This window comes from Lepeophtheirus salmonis, unplaced genomic scaffold (genome assembly GCF_016086655.4).
Source record: "Lepeophtheirus salmonis unplaced genomic scaffold, UVic_Lsal_1.4 unplaced_contig_121_pilon___fragment_2___debris, whole genome shotgun sequence".
NCBI lineage: Eukaryota > Metazoa > Arthropoda > Copepoda > Siphonostomatoida > Caligidae > Lepeophtheirus > Lepeophtheirus salmonis.
In genome coordinates this window covers 18647-46628 of record NW_027289878.1, presented here as the reverse complement: position 1 = coordinate 46628, position 27982 = coordinate 18647, and the positions used below count along the sequence as shown (strand labels likewise).

General features: G+C 30.0%; 1 protein-coding gene and 2 long non-coding RNA genes across 6 annotated transcripts; 2 read left to right on the top strand and 1 right to left on the bottom strand.

The window, feature by feature from the left end:
* LOC139907447 (uncharacterized) lies at nt 1-27607 on the bottom strand. 4 transcript variants are annotated; one of them, XM_071893875.1, is made up of 2 exons: nt 27119-27286; nt 1-1592 (listed from the first exon to the last, which is right to left on the bottom strand). In XM_071893875.1, the coding sequence occupies exon 2, from the start codon at nt 1130-1132 to the stop codon at nt 524-526; it is 609 nt and encodes a 202-aa protein (XP_071749976.1). In that variant the 5' UTR covers nt 1133-1592; nt 27119-27286; the 3' UTR covers nt 1-523. The 4 variants fall into 4 exon arrangements, 2 of the variants coding, with proteins under 2 accessions (XP_071749976.1, XP_071749977.1); XM_071893876.1 differs by lacking the exon at nt 27119-27286 and adding an exon at nt 3597-3692; XR_011784102.1 differs by lacking the exon at nt 1-1592 and adding an exon at nt 5737-6067 and having other exon boundaries at nt 27119-27607.
* On the top strand, nt 3715-5607 carry LOC139907448 (uncharacterized). Its single transcript, XR_011784103.1, has 2 exons — nt 3715-3857; nt 4119-5607. It is a non-coding gene; the product is annotated as an uncharacterized lncRNA (long non-coding RNA).
* Nucleotides 17421-22802, top strand: LOC121130174 (uncharacterized). Its single transcript, XR_005868612.2, has 2 exons — nt 17421-19811; nt 20857-22802. It is a non-coding gene; the product is annotated as an uncharacterized lncRNA (long non-coding RNA).
* Nucleotides 27608-27982: the final 375 nt, after the last annotated feature.

Here is a 27982-nt window from a genome sequence, read left to right as displayed (position 1 = left end):
GAATTTGAACAACATATATTATCTCATACAAAATACTCATACTTTTAGTCATTTTCAACAATAATAATACAAAAAGTTATAAATTACATCATTAATAAATATATAGACTATTTAATAATTGCATCATCCTCATCAAAAGTAGTATACATGTTCTTCATTACATTTTTAAATTGCAATTTGTACAATCTACTTATACCAGCATCAACACACAGGACATATACAAGGGCGTACGCAGGATTATATTTTTTAGGGAGTGGGGGCTTGGCTTGGTTTTTTTAACTAAAAAAAAAAAAAAAAAAAACAATCCAAAAATTAAAATTCTTAGAAAAAAAGGATATATTTAATTTTTTGGAAACAAATTTCAAAAATTAAATTTAAAATATTAAATTTTTTGCAATCCAATATATGACAAAAAAATTCAAGTAAAAAGCAAAAATTCCATTATTTTTTTATGGGTGGAGGGATACAGCCCCTCCAGCCCACTCCCTGTGGTCGCCCCTGATATAAATTATATGCTGTAAAATCATTTGCTATAATTCCCACTAGTCAAAGAGGAGGCTTTTGCTTCGCCAACCTCGTCCTCCTTCCCCTCTCGTTCTTGTTGTTTCTTTAATTTCTTCATTCGATAAATCTCCAACTCATCCCGTCCAACCAACTTGCTTTTGAGGGCCTCCATATTATCATAAGGATCCTCAATCGGCGTAAATGTTAAATTTGTTAAGCTCCTTCTCAGCTCTTGGTCCATCTCCTTTAAATTACTCCCTAGAAGGGACGGATTATCTTCTACAGTACAATTGGTATGAATCCCTTCCTCCTCACTCCCTTTACCATTACTCTCTTCATCTTCATTGCCTTCATCCTCACTCCCTTCTTCATCTATGAAATTATACTCCATCTCATCCTCATGTAGCGTGATGGGCGTAGTGGTAGGGCGTGCAGAAACGGCGAGCATAGGAACGGAAGTGCGTCGTTTAAGTTCTGTCCCTCTTTCTATATCTCTATTAATTAGGTTACCATTTGTAGTTGTTTGAGGTGTTGTTTGTTGGACTTGCAGATTAGATTCTCCGGATTCGCTGTCAACAGCTGGTACAAAGGTCGCAGATGTATCAAAATGTACTGAGCGTCTTCTCATGGCTGTAAGGTACACTTTTCAATTTTCCTTCTTCAGTGAATGAACAACGTCGTTGTCAACTGTAGAATAAGTTAATGATTTAATACAGAAGGGGAATACTATTTTTTTTTTATTCCAAGAGTCCTTTTTTTCTCCTTCGCAGTTTACTCTGTAGTCTATAATCTATCTATATAAATAATATAATTCTCTTCCTTTCTCCAACAACGCGAAAGAGGAGTGCAAATCCCCGTTGTTAGTAGCATCAATAAGAATCGCTCCTCAACAACAGCGGCAAAAAACACTATGTTTCATTTTGAAGAAGAAGTAGGTATGTTGATTAATAAATAGGTCCTCTTTCTCTCACCCAAAAAGAACGAACGCCACTCAATGCTCCGAGCTCACTTACTTATTGTTAATAAAAATGATTATCTTCTCGTGTATGTATACTACATAAGGTATATATGTTGAGTATTACAAATAACTAATAAATAAAGGTATTATTTATTCAGATGTAGAATTAATTAAGTGACTTGAATATTTGACGAAAATATATGTACAGAGATTAGTGTTGGGTCTGTCTAAAAAGACTAAAAAGGCTGCAGTCCGGTCCTAAACAAATTTGTCAGCCCTAGGACCGGTACTTATGGGTCTTTTATGGAAACTAAAAGGGCAGAAATTACATAGTCACTTCTTAATATGTCATTTGAGTACTGAAGTTTTATCATCATTGACAGACTATTTAAAAAAGACAAGATACCTGTAGTTAAAAGTACTATGTGTGTGACAAGGACGTAATATTATACGTTCTAGCTATCATTAATTATTTTCTTGGTTCTTATATTCTTCAATTCTAGCTAGGAGTGAAGAAAATAAAAAGATAACCAGGATAGTAGGACTGAAAGATGGATGTGCCGGACTTTTCAAACCTATCGATCCAGCACTAAGAGATTTAAATACTTAAGATGTGTTGGATTCTAGTATTACTTGCAGTTGAAGGGGTTAAAAAAAACTCGTAAAGTTGACAACAATTTACTTTTAAAAAAACTTGCTCAAAATATATATAGTCAAATACAGATATAATAAAAATACTTTTATAGTCCACGTTCTCTCAAATACAATTTTTTTAGTTTATAGAATACTTCGCATAGGTAAAAATCAGCAGAAAGTCAACTTTTTCTTGGCCTTTGTTGTTATTCACTTCATAGGTATTTATTAAATTGAAGATTGCCCATGAATACTTATCCTTTTTAATGAGTACAAATAGGTTTTTTTCTGTATGTTTCGATTTAAATTCATTTTATATGCATTAATTGAAAAGCAATGTGATTCATTTCATTTTGATTTTCAATTAATGCAGATAGAAACAAGGAGTAAAGAAGGTATTTGAGTTTAAAAAAATAGCTAAGTTTACCGATTAGAAAAGGAAAAACTATTGATACGTCTGCTCTTTATTCTATTATCTTCATTATTTGATAAGTCGTAGGAGTGTTGTTAAGATCCTCCTCTAAAAAAAAATTTTTTGTCTATCTTTGTTGTAAGTTCATTTAAAAATGCATAATATAACAAAAAAAAAATGAATTTATATATACTTATAATATTTTCCCTGTACTAATGATACTTTAAATGCAGAAGGTTCTACTCGATTTGGCAGCAATTCATTTTCTCTACACGAAATCAAACAACAGGCAGCTGATATTAACAATGATCTTAATTCATTAATATCATATGTCTCACTCCTTCTCTCGTACTCTTAGAAGAAACCCATCTCTAGTCATGAGTAGAGTTGATATCTTTGTAAGGAAAAAAAGAATACAAGGAGACGGCGGGAGTAAGACATATGGTACACTTGAGTTAAGACCTATGTATCAGTTCCCTGTTAAATGATTTTGGGGAAAAAAATGAATTACTGCTATAAAGAGTAGAACCTTCTTATTTAAAATAACCAAGATAATATTATAATTATATTAAAATTTATATATAGTATTTTATTATACAGCAAAGATAGACAATAATGCTTAATTCAGACGGATAATTTTATTGCACAAACACGAGTGCCAACTGTTGTTCCTTTTTTATTTTTTAAAGGTTTTTTTCATTACAAACCTTTCAACTATTAATCATGAATGCCCCTCGAAAAATAACTTCGCTGAAAGATAAGCTCGAAAATGTAAAACTTCAAAAGGCTTATTTGCAAAACTCTGTCAACTTTTTATATGAAAAATAGCAGTTTTCTTAATCCAGATTTGACTGTATATAAAGCATTCAAGAATAATAAGCAAACTGTGAGTATCAATTTTTAATAACCACATGATACATTTCGTCTATACAATATACATAGCTGCTTCCAAAAGTAACACTGGTATATATTGTTCTAACTTTAACACGTCGATTATATGCAGAACTTCTCAGTAGTTTGATAACTTTGAATCGAATCCAACACTAGTATCTATTAAGTAAGAGAGTTTCAATATCAAAATATACGTACAACTAACTTCACTTCTTGCTTGTCCATTAACTATCAAGAATTTATGTGTACACAATGATTACTACACGATGCGCTCGTGCGATGATGAAGATTACACACAACTACTAATGGGTAAATATCTATAACCAATTAGTCATACATTACATATAGCAGTCGTAATCATATACCTGTCATAAGAACATCATTGGTTACGTTCCTAACAAGAACTGTTTGAAGAACTTGAAGTATACGCGAGAGGAGAACACATACCACAAAAACGGTGTATGTTAACTTCATATAAAACATATTCGTATAAGGACATTCCGTATAAACCATTTTGTATAAATTTATGAGGAAACTTTAATATACTTTTTTTTTTGTCATTCGGTGTATAAAATGACAATTCATAAAGTATATGCCTGTTTTCTCATAAATTTATACGAAGTTACCTATTACCAAAAAAAACACCTACTTATATCATGTAGCTACAAGTACAAAAAGTTCAATAGTATAATTAATATACTTCCAAATTATACTTTACAGGGTGTCCACGATAAATTGGAACTACTTCAAACTTCATCCAGATCCATAATGTGGATATTCGGGGTTAAATCATACTAATATAAAAGGTTGCGTAAACAATAGACTATAGCTTCCACCACAATTGTTTTGACAACAAACAATAGTCATCATGGAACAAGCAAGGAGAGACGCCATCCTCGAATTGGCTCGCGCGGGACACAAGCCCTCTGCTATCTACAAGCTTCTTAACTACCCCAAGAACACGGTGTACCGGTCTTCAATGACTGGGAGGTTGAGGGGAAGGTTTGCCGCAAGGCCCACAACATGAGAAGTTACCGAATCCGCACTCCCCACTTCCTTGAAGGCCTCCGGAAGTCCATCAAGGCTTCGCCGGGGACTTCCTTGTCCAGGTTGGCCAAGAACTGTAGTATGAGCATGCAGCTGGTCTCCCAGGCTGTGAATGAGGACCTCGGGTACAGGTCATACCGAATGGCCAAACAACACATCCTCACGGCATCCATGAAGGTCACCAGGCTCACCAACAGTAAGCGTCTCCTCAATGACTTGAAGAGCCATGGAGGAAGAATCATCTTCTTCTCCGACGAGAAGAACTGGACTGTCGACAGAAGCTACAACGTCCAGAATTACAGGTGGCTAGCCAAGGAGAGAGAAGAGGTCCCTGTGGTCTTCACCACAAAGTTCCCGGCCTCCGTGATGACCCTGGGTGTCATCTGCAGCACCGGTGAGGTGATGCCTACTTTCTTCTTCAATCCCAAGGAAAGGGTTAACGCAATAAGGTACTGCAAAGTCATGGAGGAGTTCTCATCCCCTGGATGAAGGATACAGCCACTGGGAGGGAGTTCATATTCCAACAAGACTCAGCGCCCGCACACATCGCCATGAGAACCACTAACCTCTTCAACTCCCACGACATCACTTTCTGGGATCGCAACACCTGGCCCTTCAACTCACCCGACCTCAATTCGTGTTATTACTACTGGTAGTGAAAGTTGGAGAGGGAGTGGAATGCTGTCGATTCCGCAGAAGTCATCAGGGCATGCAAATCCTTTAGGGGCAGGATGGAGAAGATGGTGGCTGCTGAGGGAAGACATGTTGAATAAATTTATTGTTTAATATCATGTCTAACTTTTTCATATTAACAAATACACTACAAATTCCATTTTTATCAAGCAGGTTGAATTTTAAAATAGTTCCAATCTGTAGTTAAACTTCGATTAACAATCTAATGGAGGGAAGACAGTGTATGTTACAGTCAAGCGAATCAGAAGCCTTTTTACCAAATAATACGGACAATTTATCGTAGCATATTTTCTTCACGAGTGTATATATTTTTTTTCGTTCCGAAATAATAATTAGCACACAATATACACGTGCAGATAAATATGGCCCAAGATTTATGGTCGTCATGTTTGTTTATTTTTATACTTTGTTGTAAATTTGGAGAGAGTTTAAAAAATAGAAAAACCTTAGAAAGCCACTTATAAACTTATATCATAATTTTTGATTTTTTTTTGAGGATACATTATGCATTATACATACATAAGTCAATTCATTCGAAAAATAACGTAATTATAAGATGAATTATTGTTAAGGATTTTGTTTTTTTAGTTGTTGAAAAAGCAAAAATAAGTTGGTTGAGTGGGATCATTTATTTCAATTGAATTATAAGTCTCTAAATTTTTTTAGCTACTTATCATATTTGATATATCAGTTTGAAAAATTCTTTATTTGAACAGTTTTACAATTTTTTGTCTCAAAAAAACTTTATAAATGCAACTACAAATTTAGAAACAGTGGATAATTAAAAACACAAAAAAATGCTTATTTCTTACTTATGATGATCTTCCAGTGAGGCAAGCGTAGAAAAGTGTTAATTTATTTTAGGAAGTGTTATATGAAGAAAACCCTTTATTTTTCTTAAAAACATGGGCAATACAATCAGTCAGTTCCTTTGAATAAATAAAATTCTCAATTTCTAACCAAGTGCAAGTTCAAAAATCTTGTTATAATAAAAGACAAATTTTTTTCTTCTTCAGAAATTAAGGAAGAATCATCTATTTAAAAAAATAAGACAATTTTGGGATAAAATTAACGTAATGGAGTTATAAGATAGTTTTAGCGAAGGTTAATAGAAATAAATTTTTAGACCATCATGTAATCAGGCTTGCTAGAATTTTCAATCTGATGTATTGTTCCAACTGCTAAGTAAGACAGGCAGATTTTAACAAAACGCGCAACCTCTCATAGTCCACGACGTCACTATTACTAGAATTTTCCATTTAATACATCGTACCGACTGCTGGGCAAGATTTTTTTTTTTACAAAACACGCAACCACTCGTCTACTATGACGTCAATACTAATATTAAAATCAGTCATACATGCGTTATGGTATAACCTTATATTTCTATTAACCTTGATTTTAGTTATATAAAAATATAATAAGATGTAAAATTGTCTAAAGACCGCTAACTGCTTTATAAAAAGACTTAGTATTTGTGAGTGACCGCTCCAAAAATTGCTCATTTTAGCCTTTTGTTGGAAAATTACTATTTTTCTAGACTGGTCTGAAATAAATAGAGAAAAATTGGATTCTAGTTAAATTACATAACAGATTTGGCAGGATAATCCCATTCAAAGCGGGTTTGTTAGCGTTATAAACTAGATTTAAATGCAAGTTTTCTTTCTCAATAAATTCATACAATTTAAGCCAATCAGCAATTCTTTGGCATCGCTAAACGGACAAAATTTGGTGTAGTAGATTTTTTCTGTTTCACTGGGTCCGTCTGGTCATACATATCTAAAGTGAGGAATTGCGACTCGACTGCACTTGAGTCTATACTTACAGGGCTAAATACTCTAATGGATCACACAATCAAAGGCTCCACTTAGAACAAAAATAGTATTTTCTATTTTTTGACTGTATAAGACTCTTAAATATGTGAAAGTTTGGGATAGTAGATAATAGTATGATATTGCATCAAAAAACCCGCTATAAGGTAACTAGTAATTAATTTTTTTTCAAATGAAATAACATTTTTTCTCTCTTATAATAAGTGCTGTAAAGAGAAATTGATTATTTTTAATGGATTCTTTTTTCTATTAAAGTTTATCTCCTTGGGATACAAAACAGCTTGGTATTTTTAATTTTTTTTTCTCCAAAAAATAAAACTTTTTGTGCAGAGCTGGATATTTTTAAGTTTTTTTTGTGAATAGCTGTGGATTTTTTCAAAAAATTTAAATTATGTATTTTAAATTTTTTTTTTAAATTTAATGTTTAAAATTATTTCCCAAATAAATTTTAATTTTTAGATCTTTTTTCGTAAAATTAAAAAAAAAACCCACACAAAAAAAAAAAATATATAATCCTTTTGACGCCCCTAATACAAGATTGTATTTTTTAACATTATTTAAAATATTAAAGAATCGGCATGGGGATTTTTTTGGAATCGTCCCATCACTACTACTAACAAATTTATGATAAAATACATAACAGTAAATACAACAAGGAATATCTATAATAATAAAAAATAACTTTTTCATGATTCCTTCATTGAAGAAATAAGGAATTAATTTGATTAGAAGGCACTGCTGACTAAGATAACTCATGTTACTGTTATTATAACATGAGTTTGCAAACTTTTTCATTTTTTTATCGAGCGAAAAGAAGAAAAAGAAAACTACTTTAATGAATTGTCAAATTAAATTGGGGACAGTGACGTTTATTGAGTCAGTCATAATATTATTAGCACACCATGTACAAATACCGAGCGCTTATACATGGCCATTCATGTTCTTGGTAAGATGTCAAAAAGTGTACTACTACATGAAGAGAAATCAAATCAGACTTTTGATATGTCTACTACGTTAACATAAAAATAATCTGGAATAAATATCAAGAAAAGGAGAAATCCCTCCAAAAAATATTTTTACTTCACATAATACATGTGCTGAAATGTTCCGCTCTTAACAAAGAAAACACGTTGTATTTTTGTTCAAAATTGTCCTTAAAAAAAATAATTCGCTTTATTTAACGGAGTCCCCATAACACTTTTCAAACCAAGTCTTAGCTTGAATTGTATTTTTTCTCATCAAGAAGCAGTGTTGAATCAGAATAATTTTAATTAAAATAGTCAGTTGCATTGCCACGTTAGAGAAGAGTTGGATTACGGAAATTCCTTTAAAGTAAACATTAGTAAAAGTCCCAAATAAGTTATTTCATATTACATATCTAATTCATTAAGGCAAAATAATTTAGGTTCGGTTTAAATGGGTGTTATCCCAATTATTAATAATTCAAAGTGGACTCCAGAGTATTTGTAATAACATCAGCTCTTGGTTCCATCAATCTAAAAGGATGTCCCATTAAGGAAATTAGAGGATTTCATTTTGTGAACATAATATACAGTTTGAAAAAAAAAAAAAATATACATTGTTTTAACATAAGAGCTATCTAGTGAGTAGAAAAATAATTTATAATTTTTTTGAAAACACGTCACCAGGTTAATGTATGTAGTTCTCCTTGATTCAATACTAATTTAATACAATTTTTGACTTAATTACGTCCTCCCGGCGTGGAGGCATACTTGAAATTTTTTGCAGAGCGATATTTTTTTTTTTCATAACGTGTAATCCCACAAATTTCAAACGAGTTTTTTTTTTAAAGATGCCTTTATTTTTTATTTTTTTTTTTTATATTAAAATAGAAAAAATATTATAATTTATGTAAATATAACTTAATCATAATCCAAGGATTACATTGAGTGTTTGTAATGTTTTTTTCTAAATAGTTATAAATTAATGGTATTAATTACTATTAATTTATTAAACTTGTAATTTCATTCATTTATAAGTTTACTTCACAAATTTCAAACGTGCTCTATGTTCTATACAATCACAATTCTTGAACATCTCCAAAATCTAACATATTATGTTAGTTAGAAAATAGCCACTAGCATTGCTAGTTCATTAGCTAGTCTTGTGAATAGTCCATTTCATCAGTGTAAAGTTTCAGTGAGTGTTGCTAGTATTGTTGTTCCACCGTTAATGAGTACATAAATCAAGCTCAAATACTTATAAATGTATTAGCAATAGACTTATTTTGATACATTTCAGCTGGTGTTCATCTTACGAAATGTCATATATTCCAAATATTTTCTTATAACTGGCACAATTATTTACTACATATAACTAATAGCCTATAGCTATAAATTTTATATATATATATATGTTTCCTCAAAGACAAATTTGAAATGCATACCCCCCCCCTTCCCCCCAATTTTTTTTCTATTTGATCTCAGCTACTCAAATATGAAAAAAAAAAAAAAAAAATCATCCAGACAATGATAACAGGTGCCGACGAGAGTCAATTCAATGACTTGATCGCAGGATGGACAGGAAAATTTACATTCAAATGAAGATTACACCAAAAGTACAGATCATAAATGTATTTTAACTCGTTTGACTATTAGTATATAGATGCATGTCTGTTTTGTAAAACTTGGTATTCTAATTTGAAGTATCTCCAAGTAATTTAGTAAGACATGTTTAAACTTTCTTCGGTCCACCCTACTCTATACTATAGTGATGATGTTGAGTTTATCTTTCAGAATTGATAAATAATTTCTTTTTTATTCATCATAATAGTATTCCATTAAGTCTTAGTTTATCTTGAAGACAGTGAGGTTTTACATATTAAATTTGAATTAGATAAATATTTTGACCTTGTTTGATTTTAACTTCAAAGGCAATTACAGAATAGGAGCTCAAAGTGAATATACAATCTTTTTGAATTTTTTTCTAATTTATATCTATACAAGTTCAAACTAATTTCACATGAAATACCGACCCGAAAAATGATTAAGAAAGATTTTATTACTCCAAACTTAGTAGCTACATTAGATAGGTGTCAATTAAGGATTAGAGAAATAGTCTTTATTCTTAAAGCAACTATTGATTCATTGGGGTTGAATATTCATGAATTTCCTATTAGTAAGTGTTTCTATCTAAAGGATATGGAGTGATCAAAGAAAAGATCGGGGAACATTATAAAATTTTACTTTAAAGACATAGTACCAGATGTTGTAGCTTTACTTTTGGATGGAAAATTACTGATTGCTTTGAATAACTGGAAGATGAAATAAGAAAGTTTGCAGATTGTCACTTCATACGGAAAGCAATCCTTGACTGAGAAATCAAAGAAAGTATGCAAGCTTTCTGCTGTAAGCAAAAATTTGAAAGATAAATGCTTTTATTTACTTGACATCAACATCTTCATGAATTGATTTTAAAAAGTGTTTTCGAAGTGAAAATCAAAAATGCAACAAGTCTAAATATTCCTTTCTTTCAAAAGTTAAATTGTTGTTGGAAAAATATTGATTCCTTCAAAATAGACTCCTAACGATCTCTAACAAAGTAACCTATCTCTTTCAGAAATTGAAGATTTATTAGAATATTATCATATTGAACTATCTTAAGAAATTTTGGGAGATAATTACATGGAGCTCATAGAAATATGTATTATATTTTTAGGTGGAGACAATGATTTAAAAAAATACAGGCCTCCTGGTTCCATGAACCAAGCTCGTTGGATGGCCAGAGCAATCATACTCTCTGAAAATATCCTTGTTAATATAACAGCTTAAAATATATATAAATAGTGTTATTAGATATATTTTATTGATTGCAACAATATACGTTAAGCCTTACCTTCAACTGACCGTATAATGATTTATGCTTGTTAAAATCATTGAAAGCTTACGAAAAAATAGACAAAATTGCATTATTATTATTTTTCCCTTTTGAATAGCGCATGATTAAGGAGGATGGTTCAAAATCATATTTATCTTTAATCTTTGTCAAAAACAATTTCTTCGTTGTTTGGATTCACAAATTCATAAAGGAGACGTGTTACAAATATATATTTTGGATCTTTAAGAAATCAAAATCGTAAAACAAACAACAACTAAGCTGATTATACCTGTGTCTCAATTGTTCTTTTATTCCAATGCCTACTTAGTTTAAAATTTTATGCGTTTTTATTTTAATATCTCTTCCAAACATATACATAGATTGTAACAGACAAATATGGGTTTAATAATAATAATAATAGGTTCATGTGGAATTACTTTGATGCTATCTAGGAACTTTGAATTACCTAAGTAAGTTTAAGAAGCTTTTAGAAAAATAAAAGCAATGCTATTAAAAAAAAAAAGAGGCTTTGAATATAAATAATACATAGTTTTATTTGAAATTGTTCGAACGGATTCCCACGTTGAACCGAACAATTTGAAATGGGAAAAGGAACTTTTGAGGATTGATACATATTCCAAATACCTAAGTATGGAGAAATACATTTTTTTGAAAGACATAAAATTTTACCCTAAGGTATACACGCAGAATGCTTCGTGCACACGCCTACAATAGTTCATTAATTACTCTACTTATTATGGATATCATAGACAACTATATACAATGCACCAGGTAGGAAGATTTTTTTCCTTGTTAGGACGCAATTTTTTTAGGTGCAACATATTTCAATACGTTGTTGTTTGTATAGGGGCCATAAATTTGACAAATATTGGGCGAAATGTTACGAAACAAAACGGAGGGTTTGGAACAAAAGAAAAAATGTGAAACAAAGGTATATCATTTCTCTCTCTAAAAAACATCCTTTTGGGTAGAAATAATTTTACCCATTTTTCTCCAAATTCATAATTTGGATACCTGTTGAGGCATCCGCTTTCAGTCATGTTTTTTGTTGTTAGTTTGCACTTTTATTGCACAAAGATCATAATTGGCAGTTTTGCCTGTATGTTTGAGTATAATGTTTATTATTTGTTGAAGTGTAATCTGGTTTACATCCTTATTATTTAGTTTTTAAATTAAGAGAATTTTTGATTAAAATTATTTTATTTATTGTTTTAGGATGTTTTGTTAATTAATTCTGGATATTTTAGATGTCTTCCAGATGTCCAGTTCCAGTGTTCATATAATAAAACATCGTGCGTGATAATTACATATCACATAAAGAAAAAAGGAAAAAGGGGCATTAGAACTTATTACATAAATTTTTGTATAATGTCTAGATTTAATAAGAGTTGACATTAAAGAAAATCTATAAAAAGTATTTGAATAAAAACATTTATCTCATAAAATAATGATATAAATACTATAAGATGTTTCATAATATATTAATGGAAATATTTTTAACTTTACTAAGACCAATGATAGATAAATAAGCAATCTACGGCACATTAGATATTATATTATTGGTCCACAACACTTATATCATGTGCAAATATATCTAGGAAAAAAATAAGTCATATTTAAATGATAAGATATTATCAGTTGGAAGATGATAAGGAATTAAATTAAAAAAATAATGGAATAAGATTTGTAATGTGACGTTAACAATTGTAACTTGTAGGTATAAACTCTATCTATAATAGTGTTTTCTCTTGAGGTCAGCATTTTTGTTGATGTTGACCATTTTGGGAGCCTCAACACCCAAGTCTTATAATAATGAAACACCTTTTTCCATTAATATTAAGGAAAATAGGCTGTCAAAATGGATGTAATAAATAAAGGACTTAAAACTTGTTTTCTCTGAAAAAAGCTATCGCTCTTTTGCCTAGTTTTATTATATACCTGACCCTAAAATGTATTAAAAATGTTACACAATCTTATTTCTATATTTTAAACAAAAAATTAACAATTAAACATGGCTGAAAAGTCCGTGCTTAACTGAAAAACACTTTTTTTTCAAATAATAATTATATCTTATTTATTCGCTTTGTAGAGCAGATTCCCCATAACACTTTTCAAGCCATTTTGCTTAGCTTAAACTGTATTTTTTCTTATAAAGAATCAGCATAAATTTCAAGACGATATTTTTAGATCCATTATTTTGGAAATAACAAAAGTAGCGTATCACCTAGGACAATACCTTACAAACTAAAGAACAGATTGTCATGAAATCGGTCTTTGTAGGGTTTTTACTAACTGATAATGAAGTAAATTTTACAATAAAAAGTGCCATCTATGTATGAAGTTCGGAAAATTTTAGCACATGTTACAATGGAAACCCGAGTGGGCACTCGGTAGAGCCCAAACCCTCAGTCTAAAATTAAATTGAGTTATATTTACAAAAATCCAAAAGATATGCATTTTTATTTAAAATTTTGTGTTACCTTCACTTCTCAAAATTTAATGGCCTCTTACTGTTACTATATATAATCTTCATACCAAGTTTGATCAAGATCAATTTATAACTTTTGATATAATTTTGTTAAATAATAAACAAACAAAAAGGTCCAAAGTCATAAAACCTGTTTCATTTCGTTCGTAGAGGTAATATTTTGATATTTTCCCCTAATTATCCTACTTTTTTCGCCCCTAATCGATCCAAAAAAATATCAATCATTTTTACAAATCCAACCATTTAAAGGAACTTTTAGCACGTATTACTTCGATTGTATTCAAATATTGATGTTTATAATTAGCATCAAGTAGTATTCAATGCAAGTTTTAAGTGTTTTTGTATTTATAAAGCCATTTGATGGAGATTAATAACGGTTCATTAGAAATTTGTCAATTATATGCAATAAGAATATCAAATTTAAGCCCCAACGATGGCCTCTCCTTCAATTATTAAATAAGTTTGTTAACATCTCCCTCTTAAAGAAGAATTCTTATATTTCTTTGATTTAAATTGATTTAAAAAATACATAATATAATAAACATATATATATAAATATATATTTGAATATAATGATAATATTTTCCTGTAGTAATGCACGTTTTAATTTAGAAGATTCTCCTCTTTATAGCAGTAATTCATTTTCTCCTCCCAAAATCATGTAACAGGCAGATGATATTAACAAGGGTCTTAATTCAGTAGTGCCATATGTCTTCTCGTTATATTCTCCCCGGGCTTTTACCCAAATCCCATCTCCAGTTGTGCAATTTGTGCGCGTCTTATGACGTTGTATTTAATTACACTTAATATTGAATAATTATCAACTATAAATTTAAAATATAACTTAATTTGATCTAATAAAATTACTTTTTTATTACTTATTCACGAGTAATACTATAACTGAGGAACCCATCGATAATTAATTATCTAATGATCCATAAAATTAATTATAATTATCATCAGAAAAGTTAATTATATACTCTTAATATATAATAAGGTTGAGAAGAAATTGGTGCAAGTGCTGTATCAAGGACCTCACCTATTTCAAAATCCTGACTACGACTCTTTTAAGATTAAATCGACGTTTGAATGCACTGGTGATTTTGTTATGATACAATCTTCTGATGGCTTCCTTTTTTTGCCGACAAAAACATTTTTATATCAATAATTGTTTGCCCCGTTTTGGCTTGCAACCGAGATATTTAGAGACAAGGTATATCAGTCATCCTTTTGTAAAACACACCAAACAGATCTGACGAAAAGAAGATAACAACGCTCCATAGGCTCCATATAGTGCTTCTTCTCTTATTTTTGTAAATTTTATTCTTATTAACATTGTTAGAAAAATATGGCAATGAAAGATTGAGCTCTTTTTGTAATTGCAGTCTGAAAAGAACTTTTTATTTTCAATAGATGCTATTATTATTCTTTCATTTTTAAGAGAGAATAATAATTTTAAAGCAATCACTCGTAAACGAAAAGAGTAACTACGAGGATTTGTTAAAGAGTTATAAATTTAAGTATTTGTTGGACTCGGAGAAGAATCGATGATCCACATAAGAGTAATAAAGATTAATAGAACAAGATAGGGATTTGTTTTTATTTCCATAATCTCATAGCAACTCGCTTCTAATTTAATGAAACGTTATGAAATCCATTCTGTTCTTCTTCAAATTGTCAGGGTGACCACGTTAATTTTCAGTTTCTTTTTTTAACATATCGGTAAGTTATATTATTTGAATCTATACTTAATAAGTTACAAAAATGAGGCGTGATTTTAATCATTCATTCATAAAAACGATATACATTATCTTTAACGATCATGTTTGTAACTAGATCAATAGTGATGTAAAACTTGTGTATTTTGTTAGGTAGCCCACTTTAATGGAATTGGTCATCTGAAAAATTAATTTACTTTTCCTTAGCCGTTGTCATTAATATTTCATTCCTGACTAGTGAACATCATTTCCTAAATAGATTCTAAACCTGATTAAACATTCGTGTGTGCTCATAAAAGACTGAAAATTTTTTGCAGAGTTAAAATTGTAAGTCCTTACTTGGACTCAAAGTAGAATTGAAGATTGTCATCGGAATAATTATTGACAATACCCTTGTATATTTCCTTCTCCCTGTCCTCCCTTGTAACAAGTGATTGTAGTTCATCTAATTAAACATGATAAGAGCTAAGATGCTCTCCTTACAAATATTATTCAAATTGTCTTGAATGTATATAAAATATGTACATACCCTAAGCCAATAGACTACATATGTATGTACTTTATGATTTACGAGTGCCAGAAAACACCTTGTAAAAAAGTATTACAAGTCATACATCAAAAAGTCATAAACAAAAAATATAATGTTGCTTGAATTATTATTCATAAAAAAAGCTTTGACTTTGCTTATAAATGGAATCATGGACTTGTTAGTGGTGATACAATATCAAAATGAGAGTGATTGAGTCTATTTATTCTAATACCAGGGACTGTGCAAGAGGGGAGGGGAAGCAGGAGAACCATGGCATATATTCTCTGTAAAATAAATAGTATAGTACTTTTAGGCTAGAGACAAGCCAAAAAACATGGTAGCCAGATTTAATGTGTCATAGAACATCCTGTATGTATAATACTAAGATGAAACTGGAGGCCCAAAAAAGTAAAAACAAACAGTTATATTTGTAAGTTGTTCTGGTCAAAATAGTCATGTTTGGTACTATATTATAGGTAAAGTTGACATTTTTATAAGGAAAAACGGTCGTTGCGTCTGATTTTTCTTCTTTTTTATGTATTATTTAATAGGTTTGTTATGTTGTTAACTTTTCCTCTCTAAAAAAAAGAATTTCCCCACAATCTTTGGTGCAAGTTGATTTAAATATCCATAATAAAATAAATATATATGAATTTGAATATTATCATAATATTTTTGCTGGACTAATACTATTTTAAATATTTAAAGTGGTTCTCCTCTTAATGGTAAAATTCAATTGCTTACCCCAAAATCATTTAACAGGCAGCTGATATTAACAAGGTTCTTAATTCAGTACTATTATGTCTAGCCCACGCCTTCTCCTCGTCCTCTTTTTTTTCCTTAAAAAAATGTCAATTATGATTTTAGAGCAACTTAATAGCCGCATATGAATATAAATAATATTGCCTTAGTAGTATTCATGCCCACCGTTTTTGAAAGTGGATGTATATACATTTTCAATTTTAAACAAGTGAAATGCCATGGTTCTCCTGCTTCCCCTCCCCTCTTGCACAGTCCCTGTTATTATTTATTAAAAAAATGTTTATCTTTTTTTTACAACCAATTATTCCAACTATAGATTTATTATTCAGTAGTATCAATTATAGTTGATAATTGTTAACAACTTAATAAAAACTCACTCGAATCCAACGAATTAATATTAAGAACACTGATTAAAGGAAAAGAAGAAGAAATAGACAGCTGACAAATAAATACATTTTGCTGTCTGTTGTTGATAGCTCTGCTTCTTTTTTTTTCCTAATCAATGTTCGAAATGTTCGTTAGTTGAATAAAAATTTTAAACTGGTAATAATTCCATAGTAGGAAGAATTGGCTAACTACCATGATGTGATGTAACAAAGTGTGCGATGCAACTGTTTATGTATAGATTGTCCAAGCACTGCTCAATATAAATAGAGATTCTACATTCAAACAGATTATATATTTTTTTAAACTAGGATTGAGGAATTTCAGATCCGTAAATACGCGAGTACCCGAATTCAGATTAGGTCTAAGATTTTTTTTGGATAATATATGTTTATTTATACCATAACTGGGTGCTTCGTATCCAGGTCCACGACCCGTGCTATATCTACTCGCTAGAAGAAAATTGTCTTATTTTTGATATTATGGCAAAATAGACAAATAATACACACAGACACACACACAAGGCAATCATGAAAGAAATTATGATATGGAGCTACTTTCTTCATAATAATATAGCCCCCTAATAATAAGGATGTACACGAATTCAATGATAAATCATTATATTGTTACCTAATTACGTATATATTTTGATATGTACAATAAAAAATGATGGCAAGAGTTGGACCGCCTCCAGTGGGATAGGGAGGGGAAATAGATATTTATTTTATACGTAGGTCAATAGAATTATAAGGTCAAGAACATTCTCGTTGCACAAGAAAATGTTCATTTGATAGTCGAGGCAGTGATTACAACCCTTCCATCACTGCAGAGTCCCAGTGCGTATTCGGTCGTATTTTGCCACAATATTTGGGTTTTTCTTCTTCTTTTTTATAAAAGTCATTTAGTGCTAATTTTAATGACGATTTTCTTTAGCAAAAACATTTTTTGATTAGCTAGATTCATAAAGAAAATATAAATTTCTTATTTAAATTATAGGCCACATTAGAAAGATGAGACATTTCTTTTGTAAAATAAAAATTATTCAAGTCAAATGAGAAGAGGACATTTAAAAAATGGACATATGTATACTATGCATTAAAAAAATACCACAAAAGGACGCTGGAAAATACTTTTGCTTCAAAAGCGAATATCCTATTTTCAATTTGCTCTAAACTAAACTCCTACTAAAAGCGACCCTGGTCTCGGTTATTAATCCTTATTCCTACTCTGATTGGAATTTAGGCACGCTCAACCCATCTTGCATAGGGCTCCAAAATAACAAGAGTTCTAAATCCTAAAAATGTTTTAGTGTGCCGCGCTTTTGTAGTTGACAATTTGAACATTGTTTTACTTATTCCTAAGCTGTTGTCATTATTATTTAATTATTGAGAAGATAAAATCTCAGTATAAAGTGGGTATTTTCATGATAGACTCAAGATACATACAGACAAGGAATATCAGAGACATTGAAAAATACACCTAATTTTCAAGGCTTACAAATATAAGAATATGACTACATATATCGTCATACATGGAACCCTCAATGCGGGGTTAGAGATAAATTAAATGTATCTTCCTAACTTCAAGTCTACCTAGCGTGATAGAAAAAAAATGATGACTGATAAACAGCTCGTCTCTAAGTATCTAGAAAGGAGTCCGAGTAACAATGATGATTTGTCAGGGAGTTATATTTTTTAGTCCTTGCTGGACTCTGACTGACTTGTCTGTAGATACACGGCGCTAGTATCTCGGGGTAAAACTCAATAGGATTTCAAATGATAATTTAGACTGAAAACATTATGAAATGTAAAAATCTCAGGTCAAAGCAAAAATTTATGTAACATGAAAACAATAAAGGGAGTCATTTGAATTTTTCTATAGAAAATTGATCCCCTATTGGTGTTAAAAAATTGAGATACTATCATTTTTTATTGGATAGAGGGCTTCCCAGGGCCTATTCTTGTACATCAAACATCACCTATTGAGAAATTATATCAGAGTAATTCCTTGTCCTGTTGATAACCTCAGAATAGCCTTAGACAAAAGATTAGCAACCAGCGGCTTTGTCATCCTGATGATGTGGCTCTGAGATGGGGTTTAGTGAAAAATAACATAAGCCGACAAATATATATACGTTTGCCAGATTTTCTCGAATAAATATCCGTCAAAAATCTACGTTTGCTCAGAGTCACAAATAGAGCGATATTGAGAACCTTCCAAGATCGAATACACTTGTGTTTGGAACATGGAATAACATCCCCGGCATCTACATAAACATGAAGAAATATGCATTTGGAGCCTTGTCGTTCCTCAGATCCACATACATTAGTTAGCATCTATTCTCCACCATGAACTTAGTAAAAAATAAACACAGTTAACATTGTGTTTGTACAGGAGCAGAGTTCTATTAACCAGTTAAAAGAACCTTTCTTTTTTGCTAATATTTATTTTTCATTGTTCAGTGAAATATTTTTTTTAAATTCAGGTCAATGGACCTATCTCAAAATCGCCCACAGGATGACAGTTAACAGTATTTTTTGTTGCTACATGTATAACTAGAATTTAAGTCCAACTTTTTAATTCATTTGAAAGATATCTTTAACTTACCGGGTTTTTTTTGTTTTTTTTTAAAGACTTTGAAGATTAAATCATAAACTTATAATAATAATTAAGAAAATATTTACGAGGGGTCTGAAAAGTTTCCTACGTAACAAATATACTAGACAAATTTTATGGAATTTGTATCTTTATTTTCAACAGTCTCCTTGTAACTCTACACACTTCTCCCAGTGATGCTCACATCTCTGTAACCCGTCCAAATAGTACTCGAAGCTTTCTCTGCAAAATAATTGTTCACGAGACACTTTTTGTTTTTGGCTCAATTATTCATAGTTGAGTTGACTTAGACGCAGCAAATTTTAACAAAACAAACCTTTGTATGCCAGATATTGTTTGAATCTATTTAAAGGTTACACTTTCAAAAACAAATATTTAATGACAGCTCGAACCTCGATTTTGTAAGATGTAATAAAAATATTCTTATCAACTCCCATCAAAAAATAGTTACTGAACAACTGCGCGTCCAAAATGCCTGAAACTTTGGTGAGTTACTCTCAACATATACTACATACATATGACAAGCTATTGCTTATGAGTACTGCCATCTTTGCTGAAGTGGGGAACTTTTAAGATCATCCTCGTATATTCAATTCATTTGCGATATAATTAAGTATTGACCCTGTATTTTCTTTTCCGTGGTAACCGGGTACAAATGGCTCTTTGAGTGTAAAAAATTGCCACCTCATGCCCTAGATAATGGACTGCATAGACCCGATAAGGATGGCCACTATTATCATTATCATTAATTAAAATTAATAGTAACTATGTACACTAGGGTGACAAAAAAATCAATTTTTCTGGGAAAGTAAATAGCTTAGGTTAAAAAATGGCTCCTAATTGTATAATTTTTTTTTTTTTTTAATTCAACAGTTTTGAAAAATATTTAAACGAAGCTTAAGGGTCCTAAAGCTTAGGAAATTTATATTTTTAAAGAAAAATCTGATGACTTTCTTAAATAATGCCCATATACTTCAAATTACAGCTTTTTTATTTAAAAAGAAAAAGAAAAAAGATTGAGCTTACAAAATTAACAATAAAATATATTTTATAATTATTTAAAAAAAAAAAAAAAAAAAAAAATTATGTTCCAAAAACGGCAATTGAAGTCGATTGAAATTAGGCTCATGACCCTTTTATATTTCTTTAACAGATTGCACCTCACTTATTGTAATGAATAACATAAAAAATTGTAATAGAACGTTTAAATCAAATTAAATTCGCGAATTTTTTTTTTTTTTTAATGGCATTTTCACGGTAAGTGCCCACTTTAATTCAATTTTAACACATAAAACCAGCTATAAAAATGTGGTTCATCCTAGTTGAAGATGGTACATACAAAGAAATATATCATTTGGATAAATTTTTGTTTATTTTTCTTGATAATATATCAGATAAATGAACAAGTACTTAGTTCATTTATATTTACATATTTAGATAGAAGATATTTTCAGTTCAAATTATTTAATTTTTTGTAAATTTCTTTTCAAACCGGTATATTTATACTTTTTTTATAATATCATGGATATAGCATAAATTGGTAAATTTGGAAGAAGCGGAATTGGAAATATGTCTATTAATTGAAGAATATTCGATTAACAACTTCATTAGACTGAGGTCGTTCAAAGGAGAATTCTAGGCCTGAGATGAATTGTCCCATGTTTTTATATACACTCTTACAATGAAAACACAAACATCACGTAATCCTCTTTCCTCCCTTGGACTCAATTTTAATTCTAAAACTAAATGTCGGAATCCTGAGACTATCACTTTTAAAATCCAACAGAAATGGTACATTGCACCAGGCGACATGAACTTAACTCTACGCTCAGCCGCATTGCCAAGAAACATAGTTAAAAGTCTAAATAGTTCTATATTTTCGTCTCTTGAATATTTTTTTTGAAAGATTACATTTCGGAAATTCAATAGTACTATCTCATATGCCTTCCATTACTTTTATTGATTGATAACCAATTTTCTTTGAATCTTTTGAACAAAGGAACATCTGGTGACAATGTGGCACCCATACACTCTTGGAAATGCCAATAGCTAATTCCATTATATGGTGTCTTCAAACAAATGGTAGAAGTTTTTTTGCCAAGTAATTTTTCGATTAGAACACAAATTTTATTATTCTTGCCGGTATTTGAACTTATCATACAAAACAATGCTTTATTTTACTAAATATGTATTCACTCTTTGTTCAATTTACTTAAATGTTTTGTATAATTAGGAACCAGTTTTCATACTAAGCCAATTACTTTTCCAAAAAAAAAAGATCTTATTGTCGCCCTAATGTATAGTAATTACTCCACATGAATAGTTATTTTATTACTACTTGTAGAAGAAGTATCTTGATACAAGGCGGAATGGAAGGAATGTTCGTAAGACTTATATTAATTAATTATTTGCTGTATCATCATCGTTTTGAGGGGCTTTTTAGGTTAAAAGGAGCTGAGTTCTTATTCTTCATCTCTTTACATAATTTGTGTAAATAATCGCAAGTCTATTCATTTATTAGGTTTTTTTAAAGACTTGGTCCTATTCTAAATACATAGAATATGTACGCTACTCAAATATGATTCATAGTTGTGTAGAAAAGAGTTTAATCTTATGTAAAAATACATGGTAGGAACATAAAACTGAATGAATCAAAATTGATGGAAATAAATAAACTCCCATTAATCAAAATTCGAATGTATGTACAAAAAATAAATAATTTTTTTCTTCATAAATTGGTAAATTAAATTGTTCCTAGGGTATTTATTGTCTTTGCGCCTTTAAATCAACGAAGGATATTCTAAGGGAGACCAGGGAAGTTTCAACAATTTTTATTTGTGCCTCAATTACTCCGAGTTGGTTAGACTTAGACACTCCGAATTGTAACACAGCCTAACTACATATACTTGCTTTTTTATAGGGCTATTTAAAAACTGCTAAACGTCACGTCTATGAGAATATTTCTAATAATGTGATAAATATTATATTTATACTTCTTATGTCCAAGTTAAACTGATGAATTATTTATTACGTTTATTATTTAAAACAAGTTGATAGATACTTCATATAGCTTGTTTTAATCCCATTACATATAAATTATGTCATTATATAGACTCTTATCTACTTATTTTTTTTCCCGGAATATTATTGTAATCTATATTAACGCAACCTTACCAGCGTATTATATTATAAACTTAATTGACCATAAATCAATCAAAATTGACCTTTTTTAAATTGAAATATAAGGTATATTCTGTAAGTTCAGCTTTGATATAAAGAATTTGAAGAAAAAATAAAAAAGATATTTGTATCTAAGTAAGTTCTTCATTTTACTCTATTTTATATTAAATGTGATCAAGATAACGTTATTAATAATTAATTTTTTAAATGCTGAAATGTTTGTATCAATTTATTATTTACTTTGATTTTCATATATATCGTTTTTTCATGTCGAAATATAGCACTGTAAGTAAATTACACCTTAAGAACTTGACTGTTAAAAAAATGCTTTAAAGGTCAAACCTCCATGAATTGAAAGTTTTAATGGTCATATTTGTGTTCTACGGCTTCAATAACAATAATAAAAGTAGGTTTCAGGCTGCATGCAAAAAATGATGTTGCATTGTGTAATTATACAACTATAATTAAAAATAAATATAAATATTATTTTTATTCCGCTAAGTGTCCTAGAACTGATCAACATCAACTCAAGCGCGTCCATAGTCCGTGGGCTGGAGGGGTTATACCCCCAATTAATGAATTTTGCTTTTAGAGACATTGTTTTTGTTCAATATGATGTATTTAAAGAAAATAGTGGGAATTTTTTTTGAAAGATTTAATTCCTAAAAAAATTCCCTTTGGGAAAATTATGCAGGAAAAGCCTAAATTTAATATTTGAATTTTTTTTTGGAATAGTTATGGAATTTTGAAAAAATTTAATATTTGAAGTTTCATTTATTAAATTTTAATAGAAAAAATTGATTTATTAAAATTTAAAAAAAAAAAAAAAAAATTTATAAATAATCATATTTATTTAAAAAAAAATTATTTTTCTATGGATATTTGTACAACATTTAATTTCATGTGGAAAAGTTTTAGATTTTCAAAATATTTATCATACAAAATTTAGTTATTTATGAATAGTAATGATATTTGAAAAGAATTTTAGAAAAAATTTAATATGATTTTTTTTTAAACTTAAATACAAAATATTTTTTTTTTATTTTTTTTCACAAAAAATTATATTATCAAATAAATTTCCAAAAAATCTCAATTATCTAATTTATTTCAAAAAAATTTAATTTTATATGAACAGCTGTAGGTTTTCGATTTTTTTTGTAGAAAAAATTTAAAATTCAAATAATAATTTTAAACCCCCAAAAAAAAAAAAATATATATACGGAAGCTTGTTCTAGAAATGGGACAGTTGTAACTATCTCGCGTCGGAACTGACCACTGTCTACCCTACTACTCATATTATATAGATGGGTTTTTTCGTCATGAATGTAACTTCTCAATCAATTTAACTAAGTAGTTAATTGGTAGCGTTTATAAAACGAAATGTGTCTTACATGCAAACGTATTTTTCCAACATTGTCGAGGCAGTCTATTGGCAGTCTAAAGGAAGCTTCAGTTCCTTTGTTCAAAACTTAATTACATTATGATGGAAAATAAAACAGTCATGACAATCTCTATTACAATATTAATACGATTGAAAGGAGGAACACTCATGTTAGGAGAGGAAGAGATTACAAATTATGTATAAAAATAAGGAATGATTTATTTTAAAAAATATTTTATTTTATCATATGTGATGCGTCAACACAAAAAAAATCTTGAACAAAAACATGGGAAGTTAGACAATCCCAATTTATATTTTACTTTTATATATACATACAACCCAATATTTAATATACATATTTCAGTCAAAAGCAAAGTTGTGTCTTTATCGGTCTACCAGCTATAACTGTTCAAGCGGATCCGGTTCTGGAAACGCTAGAATCAAAACCGACAAAAACGAACTTAAACCACAATATATTGATTGTCGGTCTCGGTTCTTGTACTTATTTTCGTTTGTTGTATTTTTGGCATATATTTATAACCTTTTGATATTCCATCTACATAATTTTATGTAAATGAAACAACTCGTTACCTTTATTGTATCACGCAACCTTTCGCTTGAAAAAAGGCCAGAAATCATCTGGTAGTTAGCCAAATAAGTCAACCTTCTCCCTGGGCTACCCCTTCCCGAGCCTCCCCTCACTTTGAAACCCATTGTCTTAAGCAACCTCATTTTTTCGGTCTCCTGCTAGAACTTGGGGCACTACGTACTCTGCGTATAAAGTAGCAGCGGCCCTGTTCGTATTTAATATCATTTACTCTGTCCCAATTTCTTAGCGAGACCCCTAAGTCCCTATTATCATACTGAATCTGAACCAGGGACAACCTTGGTAAAAAGGGTTAATAAGAATCCTCCTTGTTGATAGAAATTGACGATAATTCGTCGAAAAGTACAAAAGTAAACCAGACGCAACTTTGCGAAATATAATTAAAGTTTGCTTCGGTGTTGACAGGCTATATATATATTATATAACAGTGGCATTAGAACCATTCGCCCTCCCCCACCCTCTCCTTACTTTTGGACAGTTTTTATATTTATCACAATATAAAAAAAATTAAAGTCTCCTGCTTTTCAATTTCTGTTTTTTTTAATGGATAATTCAAAGACAAATCATTCAAAAATAGCACCATTTTCAATTTTTTTTTCCAATTTGGTACATATTAATATTTGTTAAAAACTAATAAATCCTATATTTCAGCCTTTTTTGACTTCGAGTTCAGGATTTAGACGCTTCTAAGGTTTTGCCTCGACACCACCTCCCCTATTTTTAAATCACTGTATTTTGACGGTGTTTGAAGATTTATTTAAAAAACCATTAAATAGATAATTGTTTTATTCTTTTATTTTATTTTATTGTATATGCCAATAAAATGAGTTTTCACCCATAAGGCCACGAGGTCAATATTTTGACCTCAAAATATCTAACATGTCCATTTTCAATTTCACTCAAATTTTTATATATTAATTTGTAATATATTATAAATTTATACAATTATTATTTAGAGATGCGCTCGATTCCACTTTGTTAATACAGATGAAAATGTTTGTGAAGATCCCATTTCTGAATATATATACTTAATAATATACTCGAGTTTTTACAATATTTATACTTGGTTTTTAGCATGTAGTAATTAAGTAGAATCGAATGCAGAAAATTATTGTATATATATATTTTATATTACAAAATAGCGTATAAAAATTTGAGTGAAATTTAAAATGTTCAATGGTTATGGGTGTTTATAGGTATCTTAAAAAAATTCAAAATACAGCGATTAAAAAAAAGAAAAAACATTGCGAAGCCGGTTTTATAAGATTCAATTTGTTCTTTACGTTTTGTTTTCCCCCTCTAATTTATACCTTAAGAAAGAGGTACCCTTCAAATACCTCATACGTCATATTTAAGTTTAAACTTACATGTATGTTCACATCTCAAGTTTTGATAGGAACTTTTATAAAAGTGATGTTGTTTTATATTCTAATAATCATTTGAAGTAGAGGCAGTCATTTAGACCATATTGAATGAAAAATTACAAAGTACAAATTAATATTACTGAAAAATCGTAATTACATCGAAAACTAGAAATATAATTGATAACGATGCGGCTGAGATATTAAAGCTATAGAATATGGCTACCTAAAATAATTTAACTTATGTTTCACTGTTATAATATAAATAGATACTACAAACTTCTGAAGATACTTTCCTATTATGTAAATTAATTTTTTCTAAAATGTCCCAATTATTTGATTAATAATTAGTGACTGCCTTTTTGAAGTAGTCAAACGGATGTTAAATGTTGAGCATGGATAAATTCAATTCAAAAATATTTTTCTTTTGCCTGACGCCCTTACTCGAATTCGACTTGATTCCATCCTCAAAAACTCAAATTTGACTTTTATTACTTGAAACCAAAAGTACTAATTAGTTCAAACATATTTAATCTTTGAAATCATTCATCAAGATAATGAATATTATAATTACATAAAAAAGTAATGTTTACTATTATTATCAATTACAATCCCTTCCAGACCACAAAAAACAACAACTTAAGAAGTGAAATTTCTTCTACATATTTCACATTTAATAGAAATTAACTGCAAATATTCATGTGTAATGGACCCACTTATAGATATGCCAATACCTTATCCATGTAGCGCATCAAAATATAATAAAGATAGGATGGACCCATGGATTCTTTATGTCGAGACATCGAAGGATCTTTATGTATACTTACTATTTAACAATATAATATCAAATATTTAAATGAAACTTGTGAAAATTGGAGAGTGAGATTATAATAATATAAATTGAGAGGTTGAATTCAAAAAATGGATTCAAACTTATTCATGTTAAATAATCATTTGAAAAATTGTCAAAATATGATAACATAATATTTTCAACGGGGGGCGTTAATCATTAAGGGTAGGGACGAGTATTGAGATCCAAGAGTAGATTAAAGAAATGAAAATAATTCCGTATATTCGTAACGGCATCCCCATCCCTGGCTAGTAGCTCTCCGTTGTTCTCCCCTGCTTCCTTCTTCTTGTTTGTTCTTAGTTGTTCCTCTTCTGCTCGTACACCCCTCCCACCTCCCCCTCCATTTAAAAAAGATGGCATAGCACATATTAACAAATCATAACGATATCAGTTAATTAATTAGATCGTACTTACAATTGAATAAGAAATTATTGGGGATGGGCCGATAAGAAATTACAAGATGACTCCGGTTGAATCACTCACTTCAAAAAGAATGTATTAAAGAAAGACAGCCGTAGATAGACGGTGAGGGTAGCTGGCCGCTGATATAGCTAGAAAAGCTCTCACAAAAGAAAAAAGATTTATCAACTACTTCTACCCTATTATTATAATAATCAACAAGCTAGCTGCTTATGACGTCATTTGGGAGCGCCGGCCTAGAACTCCCTCAAACTATTCCTTTATATGAACTTTACTTTATATATGAATCATATTGAATACAAATAAAACAAATTCAAATTCATTAGACGTCTTAGATAACGGATTCACTATATATAACTTGATTATAATAAGTAATGAACTCCGTCCAAATGATGTCATTACTTATCTTCCTTTTTTCTTTGTACTTACGCATAGCTCAGGAAAAAGAAAAGGGAGTAAATATTGTTATTAAGCCGCATAAAAAAAAACTTCCTTCTAATTGTGTCATCTATCTAGCTATGAGTTTCTTAGTTATGACTTATGACATATCGTTGTGACGCCATGATGTAAAAAATCGAACATAAAATGATGCCATGCTCATATTTTGTTTAATAAACGTGTTGGTCTTGTACGTATTACAATTTATAATAAGACTTATATTTTTAAACTTTGAATGGTACTTGGTGGTGGTCGAAAATGGAGCAAATTTATTTGTTTCCTAAGCTATAATAGATTATATTATTAATATGTATCTATTGGGTTGTGGCGTCATTAGATATAGCGGAAAGCAAATACAATTATTTAATATAATATATTACTGAAAATGATCCAACTTTCTGTATTGTGATTATTTATATC

Excerpts from the sequence above, each read along its gene's own strand:
- LOC139907447 (XM_071893875.1), bottom strand. The coding sequence starts at position 1,132 with ATGAGAAGACGCTCAGTACATTTTGATACATCTGCGACCTTTGTACCA.